This window comes from Phragmites australis, chromosome 13 (genome assembly GCF_958298935.1).
Source record: "Phragmites australis chromosome 13, lpPhrAust1.1, whole genome shotgun sequence".
NCBI lineage: Eukaryota > Viridiplantae > Streptophyta > Magnoliopsida > Poales > Poaceae > Phragmites > Phragmites australis.
The window spans coordinates 19,835,413-19,852,590 of NC_084933.1; the positions used below are offsets into that span (position 1 = coordinate 19,835,413).

The following is a 17,178-nucleotide window of genomic DNA, read 5'->3' on the forward strand; positions in this document are numbered from 1 at the left end:
CGCAGAGTCGATCTGCATCTGCCGGCGCGGCGAGAGCGTGCTACAATATCGTGCAGCAGTTGGGGTCTCCACGCCCGTGGCGCCCGCCCTCCGCGCGAGGGCGCGGGCGGCCCACGGCGCGGAAGTCGTGCCGGGCGATCATGGGAGAGTAGTTGGCGGGGTGGCTGCGCGCCACGGCGCGCGCGTAGATGCTGCTTCCCGCGTAGCCGTAGTCGCCTGGCCCTGCTTGCCCAGCCATCGGTGACGGCGCGTAGTGGAGGTGGTGGTATCCCGGGCTGGGGGTGCGGTGGTAATAGATGACAGCCTGCCTGCTGTGCTCGCCCGGCCACCGCGCGGCGGCGACCGGGCACTCGATGCGACCGCCTCCGGGCACGCTCCGGCCGGGGGTGGGGTGGTGCCAGTGGTACGGGGACTGCGTGACGACGACGTCCTTAGAAGCGCCCGGTGGCAGCGCGGCTCCCGGCACGGTCCGCAGCTCCACGATCTCGGCCTCCCCGACCTCCTTCTCCAGCTTCCTTGTCAGCTTGCGCGCGTCCACGTCGTCGCCGATCACCAACAGCAGGTCCTTGCTCCCGCCGGACAAGGTAACGGAGTCGACTCCTGATCGATGCCATTGCATCAGAAAGTCAGATGGGCTTGGTTTCTTCAGGGAAGAGTAGCAGCATACATACCGCTAACGGACGCTGCCACTTTGAGAGCCTTGTGGCATTTGTCGGAGTCCGGTTGCATCCGGATGATGATCTCCTTCTGAAGATTTTTGGCAATTCATGTGTCAGATGCAGCTCAACCGGGAACACACGCATCAACAGAAGTGGAGAGCTCTTACCCTCATGGCTTTGCAGCCGTCTCTATGGGACTCTGGTTAAAGAAGCGCCAAACTGATTTGTGCCGAGGGGAGGAAAGAATGTTCCTGTCGCTCCCCGTATAGTACATTCAGATTTCAGAGTACCGACAGGACGTGTACTAGAAACCGGTCAGACTCATATATACTAGCAACTAGCTCCCTTCTCTGTGAGGTTTTCTGCTCTTCTTTGCTCGCCTGATACGACTAGTAAAATTGTTACTGCTCTGGGGGGAGCATTGGTTGGAAGTTGAAAGAATTAAGCGCCAACTAAACAAAGATTCAGAAAACAATGTGTCGTTTCAGCGATTCGGATGGTGACTCAAAGTCGCAGACTTTGCCCAAGTCAAACAATTCAGAACACGTAACTTACTGCTGCATCTCTTCGTTAGTTCGTTTTCAAAAGGAAAAAAAGGAAATATGAAGCCAACTACTGTAGCAGCCTCATAGTCAATAATATCCCGAAAGCCATACAGGGGGGAGCAGTTGGGAGGTAGGTGCCACTGACCAAAGTCGACGCCTCCGGGCCGGGCCGCTTGCGAGAGCAAGGCGTTGGCGTGCGCACGTCATCGTCGTTATGTGTACGCGTAGATAGAAAGAAAATTTGGTGGTGCACTACACGTATGGGCCGCGTTTAATTGGTTTTATTTTTGGATTAATTAGATCATACTATAAATATACACGTTTCAAAAAATACCATTATAAAAGTTAAAATCAGAATAGTACCATTACAATTTGTGATTTCTTTGAGATATACCATTTGGACCAAAATACCCCTGTCTGTCTTTCGACGACACTGGTGGCCCTCGCCGGCGGTGAACGCTAGCACCATTCGGCCGAGAGGCAGCAACACGGGATGAGGAACTCGTTTGAGGCACTCGCGGCGACCAGTGACTATCGGAAGGCGGGTGGTGATGGCACACGACGGCAATTGTATTATGATGGCGGCACGCGCACGGGAACAGGGAGGACGAGCGTGACTTTTGGTCAACTGAAGGCGATAGAAAGGCGCAGTGTGTGAAGGGTCTGACCGTGGCCTGATCGGCGACGTGCGGTCAAAGGCGATGACGCTCGACTCCCGTGGAGAGCCACGTCGGTGCCAAACCAAAGTTAAATTGGCATGCACAAAAGCATGCTAGAGGTGAGGTGAAGCTGACCATGGGCTTCTATTGGACGAAGAAGTTTGGCTCACCTTCTACATTCGGCTAGATTTGCTCGTGTTCATCGTCACGGAGGGAGGAGCTCTCCGGGAGGGCGGCATGCATGGAGGAGTGGGGGGCGTCATAGTGGCATTGGTACCTGTTGGAGCTCTTAGAGGAGGGAGGCCTCAACTGTTGCGCAGATCCCGTCGGCGGGAGAGAAGAGGGCTGGGGCGGCATGACTGGTGCGGGAGAAGAGGGCTAGTGAAGAAATAAGAGGGTAATTTGATCCAAAAATTTAATATAATGGCATATTAAAAAAACAAATCACGATGGTATGTCTATAATTTCGATTTTTATAGTGATATATTTCAAAACCGATAAAATTATAATGACATAGATGTAATCAACCCTTTATTTTTCGATAACGCGGTTCGAGTAGAGTGCTTGAAGGAAGCGTGGCTTGTAAAAATTATGGTGGGTTCTGCTACCTGAGTTGGCGCGCTTATCCTGAAGGGAGCAGTGTTGACGTATAACTGGCCAGAAAATTACCCTGGAACGGAGAACGGACGAAGAAAACAAAATGGATACGGTTAAATCCGGAGCACAAGAAAATTTCTGCATAGATAGAGGACAGAGTATGTATAACTAATGATGGAGATATCAAAGTTGAGCGTACTCTGTAATCGAGCAGCGTAAATGCCATTCTTTTTTCACAGTTTTCTATAAATAAAAGGAAAAATGTAAAAAAACACATGCAACTATGGGGCTACCACTATTTTTTGTCAGTCTCACACCCGAAAAAAATTTCAATATCAAATATCCTCTAGGACCGTTGATCGTGTATAACATGACGCTTACATATATTCTAACGTGACATGATGGCTTCCAACCACGGTTCAAAAAACCGACAGTAACCGTTCAAAAATCGTGATAACCTACCTTTTCGGTCTGATCCGATTTTAGAAATCGAATGGTAATCGAATTTGAATTCAAAAAATTCGAAAAAATAAAAAATAAAAAACTTCAAAAAAAATCTTTAAAAAACTAGACACAATTCTAAGACCTTCTGTGAATTTTATTTTTCAAAAATAATGTCGTTTGCATCATATTCTATAGGGAGGAAGTTTGAAAAAAATGAAAAAAATTGGAGCGTGCGGCTCAGTTATTAACTCATGTTAAGAAAAAGTTTAACATGTAAGCATATATTTTTTTTGTGTAAAACGTATTTTAAGAGAATCTTTAAAATTAATTTCACTTTATTTAGAATTTTATTAATTTTTCTATGATTTTTACAAAGTTCACAAGCATAAAGTGAATATGTTAAGAAATAACACTGTAATTAACTTTTTCATGTCTAATATTATTTTTTCTACGTAAATAATAGTATAAATAAGCTAATGAAAGTGGTTTCACTAATTTTTGAGGTGTGATGGGTCAGTTATGAATTAATCTAGTCGCAACATATTTACATAATCATGCATGTTACAATAACTAATTAATGAGTTTATGTATTTTTAAAAGCCATAGGATCATGTAAGAAGACTAACAAAATTAGTTTCATGATTTTTGGATTAGCAAAGAGTAAACTATGCATTTAACTTGGTTTAACAAATACAATTTCTCGCAGAAAATTTTGAACTTTTTTATAAGTATAAATACTTTATCATGTAGATCATGTTACAAGAAAAACAACAAAATTTGTTTCACTTGATTTGAAGCTCAGATGAATTAGTTATTGATTTTACAAGATTGAGATAATTTTTGGGTTTTTTTGAACTTCACTGAAAATCGAGAAAAGCGCTCGATAAATCCAGAAAACCGAGCGGTTACCGACAATGCGGAAAATTCGAGAAAATCGCTCAATAAATCGCAAAAACCGCTCGGTTACCGAACGGATAAAATCGCGATTTTTTTTTTCAAATTTCAAATTTTGCCAAATAAATTTTGTCCGTTTTTTTTTGAATTTTTGACTAGTTACCGTAAATTTTCGATTACCGCCGTCCGGTCGGTAAGGTGAATCTTGCTTCCAACTAGGTTTCTAGTATCTTCAGGACTATTTAATATTAATATAGAGTATATATAACTCTGTAATGTGCACTTCTTGCTCACGCACTTTGATGAATTTTATTCTCTTCAACCGTGCAATAAGAAGAGCAATATATTGGGTTAAATAGTACATGTGACGTTGGAAATCATGCTAGAAGCCGTAACACCACAATGAAAACCATAAAAAGCGACATATTATGTAGTCAACTACATTAGGTGGGTATTTGGTATAAATTTTTTTGTAGTGGATCACTGACAAAAAATAGTTGTAGAGTGATTTCTGACAAACCCTTATAGTTGCAGGTGGGGTTTTACAATTTTTCTACTGAACCATTGGAATGCTTCTTATCTCACCATGTTTTTTCTTCTCTTTTTACAGCGTATGCTGAGAAGTAATTCGTGTTTAATTACCGACGTTGCTAATACATGGGCAACCCTTTAGTTCATTTGATTTCTTAGCTTAAGTAGGTGGAAGTGCATATTTAGTTCGAGTGAGTTTGAGGTAGATCCAATGATCCAAAAAAGTAAAACTCCCATCCGTACTGCCAATAATGTGCATATTGCAAAGAGACATTCAAGCTCTGTGGCGCAGATGAAAGAATCCACATTTTGATAGTATAAGTGGGATCTAGGTTTGGAAGTGAGCGAATCTAGCAATTGAAAGTGTTCATATTGGTGTTTGAAAGTTGGAACTTGCAGTTACTCCTTCTGTCTCATAATACATGATATTTTAGACTTAAAAACATGTATTAAGGTAAAATGTGAAATGATTATCTTACCATCTTTTATTATACATTGGTCTATAAGTAATAATAATGTAACATGATTAAAAAAATAAGATTTACATTAGGAATGAGTGACTTAATAGAGAGGTAAGACTAAAAAAACATATGCTAAAATTATCAGACAAAAAAACATATGCTAAAATTATCTTAACATCGTACAACGTCATGTATTTTGAATAATTTTGAAAAAACTAAAATGTCATCTATTTTGAGATGGAGGGAGTATTTTTTTAGAGTAAACATGCAGTTAATTGTTCTTTCTGCTTGAAAGTTAGAATGTCTAACCGTAAGTTTTCGAATTTGTAGCTCACAGTTTGATTGGCAATTGGAATTTGGAATTCGCAATTGAAATTGTTCCATCTGCAACCAGCATTCGACGGGTGATGTTCCTCCACCAGATCCACACAGAATACACATGTTCCATGTTACAGTTACAAGTCGTGCTCCTTCCTTCGCTCCAACCAAACATGCATGGAGCAAACAAAGTTCCGCACAATACCATGCGTGCGCTGCGCTGCGCTGCTTGCGGTACATTATTTACACGGAACTGGACTGGCTAGTGGCTGCATGTAACTGTAACACTGATGAGTCACTGACACCGGATGGTACGCAACAGCAATCCGTTTCCGAATCATCACGCTCCACAGCAGTCGCATCACATGACGGAGCAGTTGTTGGGGTCACTCGCGTACTCGTGGTGCACCACCGTGTGCGTGTTCGCGGCCGCCGGGTAGTGGGGGTAGTAGTCGTGCTGCGCCGGGTAGGCCCCGCCGCCGCCGCCGCTGGCGCCGCCGCCATAGTAGTAGTCCCGCGGGGCCACCTGCGGCGCGTACGTCGACCCACCGCCGGTGTAGTAGTGGTCGCGCGGGTAGCCGCCGGCGCCGCCGTAGTAGTGGTCGCGCGCGACGGCCGCGTGCTGCTGATGATTGTAGGGGCTCGGGCTAGGGTGGTAGCGGTACGCGTGGTCGGCGGAGACGAGGCCGCCGAGCTCGTCGGCCGCGGCGTCGACGGTCCGCAGCTCGACCACCTCCGCGTGGCCCACCTTCCGGCGCAGCTTCTCGGTGATGCGGTTGGAGTCGATCCCGACGCCGATCACCAGCAGCAGGTTCTTATCCTCCCCGGTGATCGTTACGGACTCCACACCTGCTCGATCGATGCGTCCAAACATTTATATACAAAAGAATCATCCCTTTATGCATACATGGATTTCGACTCCCGAGGCAAGAAGCAGAGGATAATTAATTCCTGCTAGTTCCTGATACTCTTTGAAAGTAGAGGGAAGCAGAATCTTACCATGGACTGCAGCAGCCACCTTGATAGCTTTGCAGTGGCCCTTCTCAGAGTTCGTCTGCACCCTGATGATCATCTCCTTCTGCAAAGGTTAATTTCAAACGATCAAATAACCACAAAATTTTCATACAGTGACTGATCACAAAAACATGAATACGGGATGAGGGGGAGAATTCACGGAGAGTAAAAGTGAAGCACTCGATCAGGAGGAGGATCTTACCCTCATCTTTCCTCACTCCTCACCAGGCAAGGAAGCAAACAAAGCAAGAATGCCAATTAATTGCGCAGGAGACTTTCCTTTTTTTTTGTAAGCTTAAGCAGGAGGCTTGCCTTTGCCTAACAGTAGTGTGCACTGCTGGTTCCCTTTATATAAACACGAACGCCATTATCCAATCAATTACTCACAGTGGACTTTGTTAAACAAGTCGTTGCACTGAGCTAGCTACTGAAGCATATCCCTTAGGGCCTGCACTCCAGAGTGCAGTAGACAGTGACACAAAGACTTGAGTAGGAAGACCTGACCTGAGCTCGCCTCCTAGCTCCACATGCTGGTAGGAGCAGGTACTGACTTGGTGACCCTGTTACCCTAATCTCTATACGCCACTTGTTCATGGCGACGCGTGATTGAAGGTACGCTATTCTTCGATGCGATAGCAATTTTCAGATGGAGAATGAGTGAGAAACTTCCGTTGTGCCGGCACAACTGGCGACTTTGCTTGCCCGGAATTTGGAGGGACTCGGGGTTAGAAAGTCGGCAGAGCTGTCCGGGCGGTTACACTGAGAAAGTGCGGCCTGGATCGCGACGGGTGGCGTAGGAGATCCGCGGGGCAGTCCATGGTATGGGTTGGAATCAAATTTAGTAGATAGAAAGGCTATCGTGAGGTTTTATCTATATTATTTATCTCGTAATTTAATGATTACTTTCTCCGTTTCGTAATATTTGTTTATGATATTGGTAGTATTTGTCTTAAATTGTTTGTTCATTGCAGTAATCAAGAATAATTTATGATCTATTTTACTACTATGTCCTTAAGTGTATGCATGCATTTTACTTCAATGCTGATGAGTTATTTGTTTTTATTCTTGCATTGATTAGGGGTAGTATAGTCATCTTACTGTATTTTTCACTTGATTTTAGGGCTCGTTTGGCAGGGCTCCAGATTCTCCTAGAAACGTTTCGGTTTCAGATTCTTCCTGGAAACGTTTCTCCGGTGAATCACCTTCAATTTTCTGAAAACGTTTGGCAGGGATTCTGGATTCGGATTCTTGAAGAAAAATGACCTGAGTGATTCTAGAAACGGGTGAAACACCATTTTAGGTGATTCTCCTCGTAGTGTTAAAAATGAGAAACGTTTCAGGTGATTCAAGGTGAAACGTTTCACGTTTTAGTGCGTTTGGCAGGGATTCTAGAGAATCACCAGAGAATCTGAAACGTTTCTTGCAACCAAACGGGGCCTTAGTATTTCTTGATTTGTATGTAATAGTGGGTGTGAATAAACATTGCGAAACGGAGGAAATATGTTGAAAGAGAGAAAGTGAACACATATTATTATTAAAAAAATATTTTTTATAGAATCGAGTTCTATAAAATTTGCTTCAGTGTGAATCGGTGGGGTGATAAAGTTTTTTTTATCAGAGGAGGTTGGAACTTGGAAGTGGCTGTCGCTGAGTCGACGGGTGAGCTAAACAAGCTACTCGATGACATGTCGACAGGATCCTTCCAGCACGTCATCGTTGATGCCTGCGTGATGGTGGCAGGCATAGCCAATGCTTTCTTTCGTCATTGTTTAGAAGAAAGTTTGCTTGCATCATCCGATGCATTAGAATTTTACTGAAAAAGGCATTGAGATTCACTGGATAGCGTGTAATCAGCTCACAAAAACGTCTAATCAACTCACCTGTTCAGTTTCGTAATCCAGATTCACAGTTTGGATTATTAATCTTTTTGTTAAACCCAAATTCACAATTGCTGACTAAAAAAATTCTGAGAAGAACAACAGTTGACTAGGGCTGTCAACTAGTCGAGTTCGCCATCTAAAACTTGAGTTTTATAGAAACTCGAGTCAAAGATCTAACTGAACGTACAACTAGAATTGAACTTGGTTTGTTAGGGTCTCGAGCCTAGAGTGAGTCGTGTTCGAGTAACTTGTGAGCCTCAATTTTTTTTATAACTCTATCAAAAAGCCACATATGTATATAGTTATGTGGTCTTGAGATTGGATGATTAGACTTTGAGTTAGATAGTAATGTTAAAAAATAAACTTGATTAAAGTGAATGAATACTGACTTTGTTTCGACGAAAAACAATTATATTTAATTGAGCTTTTAATAAGCTATTCGAGCTCGATAAGCTTGTGAGTTTGTTGATAGGATTGAACTTAGCTTATTAGGATCTCAAACTAAACTTAAATCAAGTCTATAATAAATTGAGTTTGAGTAGCTGACGAGCCTCAAATTTTTTTACAACCCTTGTGCTGACTACTCCTACATAGCATAGGCATAGCCCTGTGGGCATAAGTGCTATTACTATATGGGCTGAAAGCCCTCAGGACTGAATGAAGCCTGTCATTTTCACCTCTCAGTTCATGGAGGCAGGAAGGGAGGGTTTCAGTTCTCCAACCAATGGGCCTAAACCAAGACAACAGGCCGTATATGGGCCTAATCATCCTCTGGTTACTGCTGAATTGACCAATCCGAATGATTCTCGGTTTTCTGCTCTGTTCGATCTACAAGATGGTGCACCAAGGTTCCATGTGGGAGTGGGAGTCGTCGTAGCAGTACTGGGGGGAGCAGTGGTAGCCCTGGTGCCACTGCTGCGGCGGGTGCGTGGCCACGGCGCTGGCGGCCGCCTTGTCCGCCGCCGGCTTCGTCTCCTCCTCGGCGCCGACCGCCTCCACCTTGACGATCTCCGCGTGGCCCACCTTCCTCCGCAGGCAGCTCGTCAGGCTGGTGGCGTCCACGCCGTCGCCGACCACCACTAGCTGGTCCCTCTCCTCCCTTCGACCCCCATGGATTCCACCCCTGCATCCACCACGGCAAAGATTGATGCAGTTAGCTCCGCAGCTCACGCCTGCAATCGTTTCAGCCGTCTGATGCCGATCAGGCGGGTCACGTGCAGGCTTGAAGCCTGGACTAATGGCACGCCGAGGATACAGGATACTGATCGGGCGACGCGAGGAGTTTCGTACCGTGTGTTGAGGCGACTATACACAGAGCTTTCTTCCGGCACTTGTCGCACCTCATGTGCACCTTGATCACAATCTTTTGCTGAAAGACACACACGGAGTTTTATGCATTTCGGCTGAAGACGGACAAGGGGTTCAGTGATAGATGGAAGAAAACACTTCCTGAGAGAAGGATCCATTGTCACCTTCATATTGCTGCTCTGTTGCTGATTTCCAATGTGAGAATTTCTCTGTGGTAGCCTGGTAGGACCAAGCTGAACCCTTATCCAGCTTATATAGTAAAATCACTGGCCGCAGGCCCGAGGAATGTACTTCACGTCCGGATTAAGAATAATACTTTGTGCTAAGAAGATTCCAAGCAGTTTAGATCATCCTAACTACACAACCGAGACTCACATGCCGTGGGTTCTAGTTTAAGAATTGACTTTGCAAAGCTCCCTACGTTCCCACGCTTTCTGAAAGTGATATCGTGTTTAGATTACGTTGGTTACAAAAAAACGTGTTTAGTTTTCACTCTAATAAGATTGTATCACTGATTCTTTGGTTTGCATGAGGTATATGTTGTGGAATTCGAGGGCATGTAGGCATCAAATTCCAACTTGGCGCCTAAATAGCTACATCTCCCTGTATTTGTTTAAATTTTGGTTTGTTTTTGCAAGTTAGTCGCCAAACTACTACTTTGACAGTTTGACTTGTTTGCTGAAATGTAAGTGAAGGCGTGGAAACAACAGAAACAAAAGGAAAGAATTAGGTGTGAGTGTGATTATAGGTTGAGCAATAATTCTTGACAGTTAATTTGTCGGTACGTGGTTTTAATTTGCTATCTAATTAGAATAAGAGTATGAGATTGTTTCAGTATTCTCAAACAGCCATAGAGCCTTGTTCAACATAAATCCTATTCATCAGAGAGAAAAAATGACAACATGGGAACTTGGGAGAAAAGGAAGAACCTAACGCAAAGTGAAGAACGATTGCCTTTTCATACGTCCTGATCGCGTGGTTAGTTAGACGAAATTTTGCCCAACAAACTAAATTTACGTCACTGAGTTCTTCTTTAGTGCGCTAAGCACTTTCTGTTAACGTACCCTAAGGTGCCTGGAAAATGTACAAAGTTACTTTCAGAAGCTGCACGATATGAACGTAGTAACCACGGTCTAAACCTCGTCCAAAGAGATCGCAAAATGCGTACATTAAATTCCACTTGCTATGTTAAATAAAATTACTTGACCAGCAATCAGTCTTGATTGGCTTATTCTGTCCCTAAGGAGATGTGATGGTGATTTGGTCAACATTGGATCCTGAAAAAGCACATGGCTCTGAACTTATATGACCATGTAGTAATTGTCGAGTATTCTGAGAAATCTGTATCTTCCAGTCCATTTGGTCACTATATGCTTGCTTCAATCACTATATCAGAAAATAGAACAACCACGAATTGAAGTATTTCACTTTACGGGAAAAGCTCTCTCGGGGAATTGCAACTGTATGTAAATCTCATGCAGGTTTTAGACTTTCAGTAATAAGAGCTGATAGGAGCAGTCCTGGTTCTAGTAGTAAGAATCCTGACTAAAAGGAGAAGGTACGTGGGCGGTTATTTTCTAATCGTACTCTGGGGATTCTGGAGACAACCAGATATGGTAATTTATATATTTGATATCCTAAAAAAATGAAGATTATTACGGGGTCTGTATAAAGTGGGATCTTATTAGTCATTTATTTGTTTACTTGTGGACTTCAGGAACTCATGAGGACCAAGGAACCAAAACGACTGTAGGAACCTTTGAACATTGACTAGCAAAGAACAAATTCTCTCATCCTGTGGAAACCCCTGCATAATTGAGCCTTTTTTACCGTGGGTTTTGCAAAATGCACACAGCCGTAGGACGGTAGGAGTAATACACAATTGCAGCATCGAAGAAACCACTATCAGTTCACTTCCTTTTGTACAGTCCAATTTTACAGGGTTTGAGATGGCGAAAGCACAAATGATTCATCCATGTCAGCGTACATCTAACACTAAGATGTTGGCGTGACGTTAATTTTTTTTTGACAGATGACGTTAGCAGTCTTGACAGGTGACCGGCTAATAGTGATGCACTGATCCTGATGCAATTACATTATCATCACAGGGCACATCTGCACATGCACGTTTCACGTAGAAGAGCAAGCGAGCGATCGAGAAACTGCGATACAAATGCCATGTGAAAACCAATTGAAACAACAAAGACGCCACCTCTCTTTATTTTGCACAAATCGATTAGCTACCTCCAGTTGCTTGGCAAAATCGATCTTATTTATCTCAGCTAATTTCACATGATCGGACAGTTGCTTGGCTCCTCGCAGACGACCATCGGCGGCGGCGGATGGTGGTGGTGGTGGTAGTAGTAGCCGGGGTACCATTGCGGCGGAGGGTGGACCGCCACGGGCTGCATTGTCGGCTCCTCCGACTTCTTCTTCTCCTTCTCCTCTGGCTTCTTGTCCTTCACCTCCTCCACCAGCGCTATCTCGGCGTGCACAATCTTCCTGCGCAGGTAGCTGACCAGGCAGACCGGGTCAACGCTGTCGCCGACCACCTCCAGCCGGTCCTTGTCGTCGTCGGTGACACCCATGGAGCTCACCCCTGCGCAATGGTCCTCCCCAATGGTTTGATCGAAGAGCCAGGGGTGATCTCGAAGAAGGGAGGAGATAGCTTCAACGCACTCTTCAGTATCTGCAGGGCGTCTAGCGCGTCACTAAAGAGGAGGTTGGTGGAACTCCCTCTATCAACCAGTATGAGACCCATTTGCACACTGTGCACCATGGGCTCTACCACGATGGGGTATCACCCGGGCGTTTAATGCATGCAGGGTGGTCGGACTTGCTGAAGGTGAGGGGGACTCTGACCACTTCAGTCGTGGACTCGGACCTAGCATGGTCGTGCAAACCTTACGAACCACCGACTTGTACTCTCTATTCGAGGAGTATGTTGCGGCTTCCCTAAAGATATGGTGAACCATATGCTTGGCCTAGTGGAATCCTAGAGCCGACTGGTCGGGGTTGGCCCCGTCCTCACCATCGCTGCTACGTTTGAGCTTGCGCTCCCCGAGCTCCTGGTCGATAATACCTCACACAACATTGCATTCAGTCAAGTCATGGGCATCGATATAGTGGATCGGGTAGTAGTCTCTGCCATTCTTCTCGTCCTTCTTCTCAAAGCATCAATGTGGTTGGCTGGTTTGCTCAATAGCCATGACGTCGGTCGGTCCAGCATTCCACTTGTTTTTTCTTTTTCTCTTTCCAGCCGACTCCTTTGGAAGAAGCGGGCTGGTCGGATGTTGGCTGCGGCTTCATGCCGATCTGGCACTCTCAGGCCTTGATGGCCTAAGCGCATTTGTCTGCAAGATTGAAGAGCTCGGTGGTGCTCTAGACCTCCTTAGTGGTAAGCTTTTCAACCATTTTCTGGTCTCTAACCCCCCCCCTCCGGAATGCTATGTTGTGGACTCACCTGTGATCTTGAGAATGGTATTCTGGCATTCGGTGAAATATCGGGTGTAGTCTTGCAGCGGCTCGTCATGCTGCTACCTGACCTGATACAGGTCATCCTCGATCCCTGGTCACTCGTAGGTCCCTTAGAAGTTGGAGATGAACTGGTCGCACAAGTCTTCCCAGGACCGATCTAACCCGCGAGGGAGATTCATCAGCTACTACCATGATGATCAGGCCAGGGCAATCAGGAAATAGTTTGTCATGACCTTCTCATCACCTCCTGGGGTCTATACCATGGTGGTGTAGATATGTAGCAACTCATCCAGGTTGGTTGAACCATCATATTTTTCAGCTAGGACCGGCCGGAACTTATCAGGACAGCGCACCTCTCGTAATCGAGCCAGTAGAACCTTGCACCCTGTTCCGTAACGAGGAGCCGCTCGTTGATGGGTGGCTGCACACGATCAGGGAGAGAGTCGATGGTCTTGTGGCCTAGGCGATGGGATGAACAAGCTTGATGCTTCCCTACGTGGGGAAGGCGAGTTGTAGTGTCTCTTGCCCTTTTCCCGCTCTCGGCGGGCACACTCCTCTTCTTCTCGGGTGGCCTTCTGGCCTTGGATTAAATCACAGAGGTCACGGTGACAGAGCAAGTCATGTAGGTCAGCAGGTGGACTACACTGGTATGGTGGGGTTCACCTTGTACTCCCTACTGATGAGGGAGCACGTGTTTCCTCCTTCTGTGGAACCCATCGTGACCCTGGCCGGCCACCATCCTGATCGTTCCTTACAGAGGACGGGGCGGCCACTGTCACGATCTAGCGTCGGGCGGTCTCTACCAAGAGGGCGAGATCGCGCAACCACAGCGCCACCAACGAACCCTCCGGTATCACCACCACCGGCGGGTGGCTAAGAAGTACCCAAGCAGTCTGTAGGTTCTGTGCGGGGATCATGGTCTCGTAGTCGAGCTGCTGACCGAGGAGCGGTAAGACATCGCGTGGGGGAACCCCCAGCGATCGCGTTCCATGGGTCTCCTCTTCACGCGGGCGCTCCTCCGTGCGGCGTCACTGTTACTGGGGCAAGGTAAGTCCTCCCCTATGCCTAGCACCGAGCGGGTTTCCCTCCTAGCCACAGCCTGGGGCTCGCCTCTGATTCCCATGACATGAGTATCATTGTTGCCCCCTACTGCATGGGTCGCCATGCAAACCTCCCACTCGGGCTCGGAATCCTCAAACTCTGGTTCGGTGTCCCATGCTTGGAGCACACCAAGCTTGTTTAGGTCGTACCCCATGACGAAGACCTTGCGACGGCCGGGGTCGACGAAACGGGACTCCGCGGCGGTCGGGGATTCAGACATGAATAGCACAACCATAGTATCAATACCTGTAGAAACACGAAAAACGCCCCCTTACTTGGTGCGCCAACTGTATAATCCCTGATAATGAATCAGGGGTATACCTGATGATGGGCATGTTGATCTATATTTCTGATGGATGTATATTGTACTGGACTCAAGAACACTAGGAGTTATCTAGGTTCAGGCCTCACGTAGGATAACAACCCTACGTGCTGTGTATTTTCTTATGACTTGGATCAACTTATTATCGCATCCCCTCTACAAGCAAGATCTTGATCCCTTTATATACCTGGGGCAAAGCTGCACAAACAAACGGATCATGTCAAACTCTGTGATAGACCTATCCCTGACAGATCCAGCCACTAGCTCATCATGACGTCGGATAGGCATGCTTGCTCTACTCTAATCGTTCTGCGCGTCCTGTACCATCACTAAACGATGTCACGTTCACCCATCAGACACATCCCACGGCATTAAATACTATGGGACGGGTCACTGCACTCCACGCCGCCCCACGACCATGCCTCGAGTATGTAGCATTAATTGAGATTTGACTCGGTAGGTGAGTACCTGCTCTGCGACCAGACCTCACTGCGTGACTAGGGGCTAGTCACGAGAGCCTTGTCCTAATCGTGTGAGGCGACCGAGGTCTTGACAATACCTGCAGCTGGTTAACATTTGGCAACACGTGACCTGTCACATGGGGCACCTCCTCATCTATTACACCTGATATACGATTTTAATAATTGATTAAAATATATACGAATCGAACCAATATGTGTATACGATTCGGTTACAAGTTTGGATCGTAAATAATTTTTTTTCCACTAGTATAATTTTTATTTTCTTAATCTAATTGTATGTGTTTTATAACTAAATGATATTAATATCATAAAAACTAAAGAGGATAATTTTTAATAAAATTATTATTATAAAATATTATAACAAGGTTAATCATGTTATTAACGTACGTCACAAATAGCGGAGAACGACAAGAGCAAAGCGATCAGCATCGCCAGACAGAGGGACGCAAGAACTAAAACACAAGTAGCAGAGAAAAGTTAAAAGGCGGTTGCCTGGTTACCTTCATCGCGTGCTGCCAATTTACGCATTACTACTGAGGAGAAATTGGGGAAAGAACTGCGGTCTCGGTAAAAGTTGATCGGGTGGCTACTCTGATCGATGTGTTTGCATGTGCAACCAATTGGAGCTGCCTAGTGAAGGAGATGGCAAATGCTCGTGGCTCTTACATAAGTGGCAATTGAGCAGACAAAGTAGGGGAAAAAAAATAGCTGCTGAAGACCAGAGAACCAGGCGACCGTACGTAAGAACATTCGTAAGGTAAGGTCCCAAGTACACTGTACACGAGTATCAGCACTAACACCAACGCGTTGTCACGAGGTCGTCAGATTCAGACCGCTCTCTGATTGAAAGGCTCCATTGGTTTAATAGCAAATGACCGGACGAGACGAGATCCGAGCCAAGCCAATCCTAGAGTCCACGGGAGGAATTGAGCGCTTCGGAGAAGCCGCGGCTGCTGCGACGCGCGCGGACCAAGTTGATAGCAGAGTCGCCTTGGCTTTGTCTGGATTCTCCGTTGGTTTTGTTTGGCAAAGTTTTAGTCAGATTTTAAGCTTGTAGTCTAAGGTAAAGTAATCTAAATCTATATTTTTAAATAAAAATAAAAATAAAGTGATTCACCTAAACATTCTTAATATATCTACGGCTCTAACTTATAAATTCTCTAAAAAAATTTAAATTTAAAACTCTATCATGTTAGTAATATAGAGTTCTTATCTATTAAGTATAAGTTATTAGAGTCTTTATTCCGTTCTACATCATATATTTTATATATTACATTAAAAACTACTTTTAAATACAAGTTACTATTACAAATATGATATTAGATCTACAGTACTCCATGATATTGTGTACCAACACTAATCAAGTTGCTATTACAAATATGGCATTGGATCTACAGTACTCCATGGTATTGTGTGCCACGTTATCTATCCACTTAGGGGTACTGTTCATTAGTCCCAGTGTGGCTGGATCTACTGTGTTCTCTTGATATTGTTCATCCACTAGATTAATGTTCCCTTGGCACTGTTCATCCACGGTAACTGCTCGTCACGTGCAATTCATCTGTGCAAAGCTGCTTTGTTCTGTTTTTTTAATGCATCCGTTGTTATTGCTCGGGTTTGGATCTATTAAATGGTTCTCTTTCTACTAGTCTTCAAGTCCTTTTGGACCCGTCGTCTAACTTTGGTATAGATCTTTACGTCACTGTTAGGAGCTCTATGTCATCGTTTGTCACATCACTCTTTGTTGGTTGAGCTATGGGTTTTGATGTGGTCTAGTAGGTTGCTAGTTTTTTTTTACTTTGTTGTGTGGTGCTACTGGCTACCCTAGGAGTTTTAGTGTTATATTGCTAGCTTCTTTTGCGTCTACGCTTTAGTATTTGCTTTTCCACTGCTTCCATTCAAGTTTCAGTCTCTATTTGAGTTTGTCTATACCATATGAGTGCACATATTCCTTCATCAATCAGTCGGTTAATTTCTTTTATGGTTAGCTAAATATTCATCTTTGTTTAGCTAATTTTTTCCGTCGTTATCGATGCAACTGTGCTATTTAGGTTTTTCGTAGCTTTAGTAACAACTTTATTTGTTATCTTGCTACTCATTATTGCTTAGTTTGTAATTCTTGACTAATTGTATTATTTTTTGTCTTCATCACAACATTACTCTTGTGCTTCACTATGCACTTCTTTGATTTTATTCGACAGCATTACAAGACTCCTATCTACTACAGCTTTGAAGAGACAGTTTTCAGTGTCACCTCTTCCAAATACAATATTATTGCATGCGTCATACATTTAAGGAGATATTAGAAATATAAAGTCATTACCTATTATGTATATCTATTATGTATTAGTTACTAAGTACTTATCTTGTACTCGCTCATGTACTTTATACATGAGTGTCAATATATTGGATGGACATATTTAATTCTGCCCTATAACATTTCATCACCGCGGAATTGAATTGAACCTTTGCCTACCGGACTGTTC

The 17,178-nt window shown here is 44.7% G+C and overlaps 3 protein-coding genes across 3 annotated transcripts; all 3 read right to left on the reverse strand.

Annotated features, from left to right (window-relative positions):
• Nucleotides 1–832, reverse strand: LOC133889506 (uncharacterized). The gene is made up of 3 exons (XM_062330003.1): nucleotides 827–832; nucleotides 672–747; nucleotides 1–600 (listed from the first exon to the last, which is right to left on the reverse strand). Exons 1-3 carry the CDS (start codon nucleotides 830–832, stop codon nucleotides 41–43), a joined length of 642 nt encoding a protein of 213 aa, XP_062185987.1. The 3' UTR covers nucleotides 1–40.
• A 4,381-nt stretch (nucleotides 833–5,213) lies between these two features.
• LOC133888596 (disease resistance protein RGA5-like) lies at nucleotides 5,214–6,619 on the reverse strand. The gene is made up of 3 exons (XM_062328894.1): nucleotides 6,325–6,619; nucleotides 6,108–6,186; nucleotides 5,214–5,957 (listed from the first exon to the last, which is right to left on the reverse strand). Exons 1-3 carry the CDS (start codon nucleotides 6,328–6,330, stop codon nucleotides 5,470–5,472), a joined length of 573 nt encoding a protein of 190 aa, XP_062184878.1. The 5' UTR covers nucleotides 6,331–6,619; the 3' UTR covers nucleotides 5,214–5,469.
• A 4,979-nt stretch (nucleotides 6,620–11,598) lies between these two features.
• On the reverse strand, nucleotides 11,599–12,089 carry LOC133889507 (disease resistance protein RGA5-like). The gene is made up of 2 exons (XM_062330004.1): nucleotides 11,990–12,089; nucleotides 11,599–11,909 (listed from the first exon to the last, which is right to left on the reverse strand). The coding sequence occupies exons 1-2, from the start codon at nucleotides 12,087–12,089 to the stop codon at nucleotides 11,599–11,601; spliced, it is 411 nt and encodes a 136-aa protein (XP_062185988.1).
• Between the last annotated feature and the right edge of the window lie 5,089 nt (nucleotides 12,090–17,178).

Excerpts from the sequence above, each read along its gene's own strand:
- LOC133889506 (XM_062330003.1), bottom strand. Across the intron at positions 601-671 it reads AGTGGCAGCGTCCGTTAGCG|GAGTCGACTCCGTTACCTTG; the intron begins GTATGTATGCTG and ends GGCATCGATCAG.
- LOC133888596 (XM_062328894.1), bottom strand. Across the intron at positions 5,958-6,107 it reads GGTGGCTGCTGCAGTCCATG|GTGTGGAGTCCGTAACGATC; the intron begins GTAAGATTCTGC and ends TCGATCGAGCAG.
- LOC133889507 (XM_062330004.1), bottom strand. The coding sequence starts at position 12,089 with ATGGTGCACAGTGTGCAAATGGGTCTCATACTGGTTGATAGAGGGAGT. Across the intron at positions 11,910-11,989 it reads CGCCCTGCAGATACTGAAGA|GGGTGAGCTCCATGGGTGTC; the intron begins GTGCGTTGAAGC and ends ACCATTGCGCAG.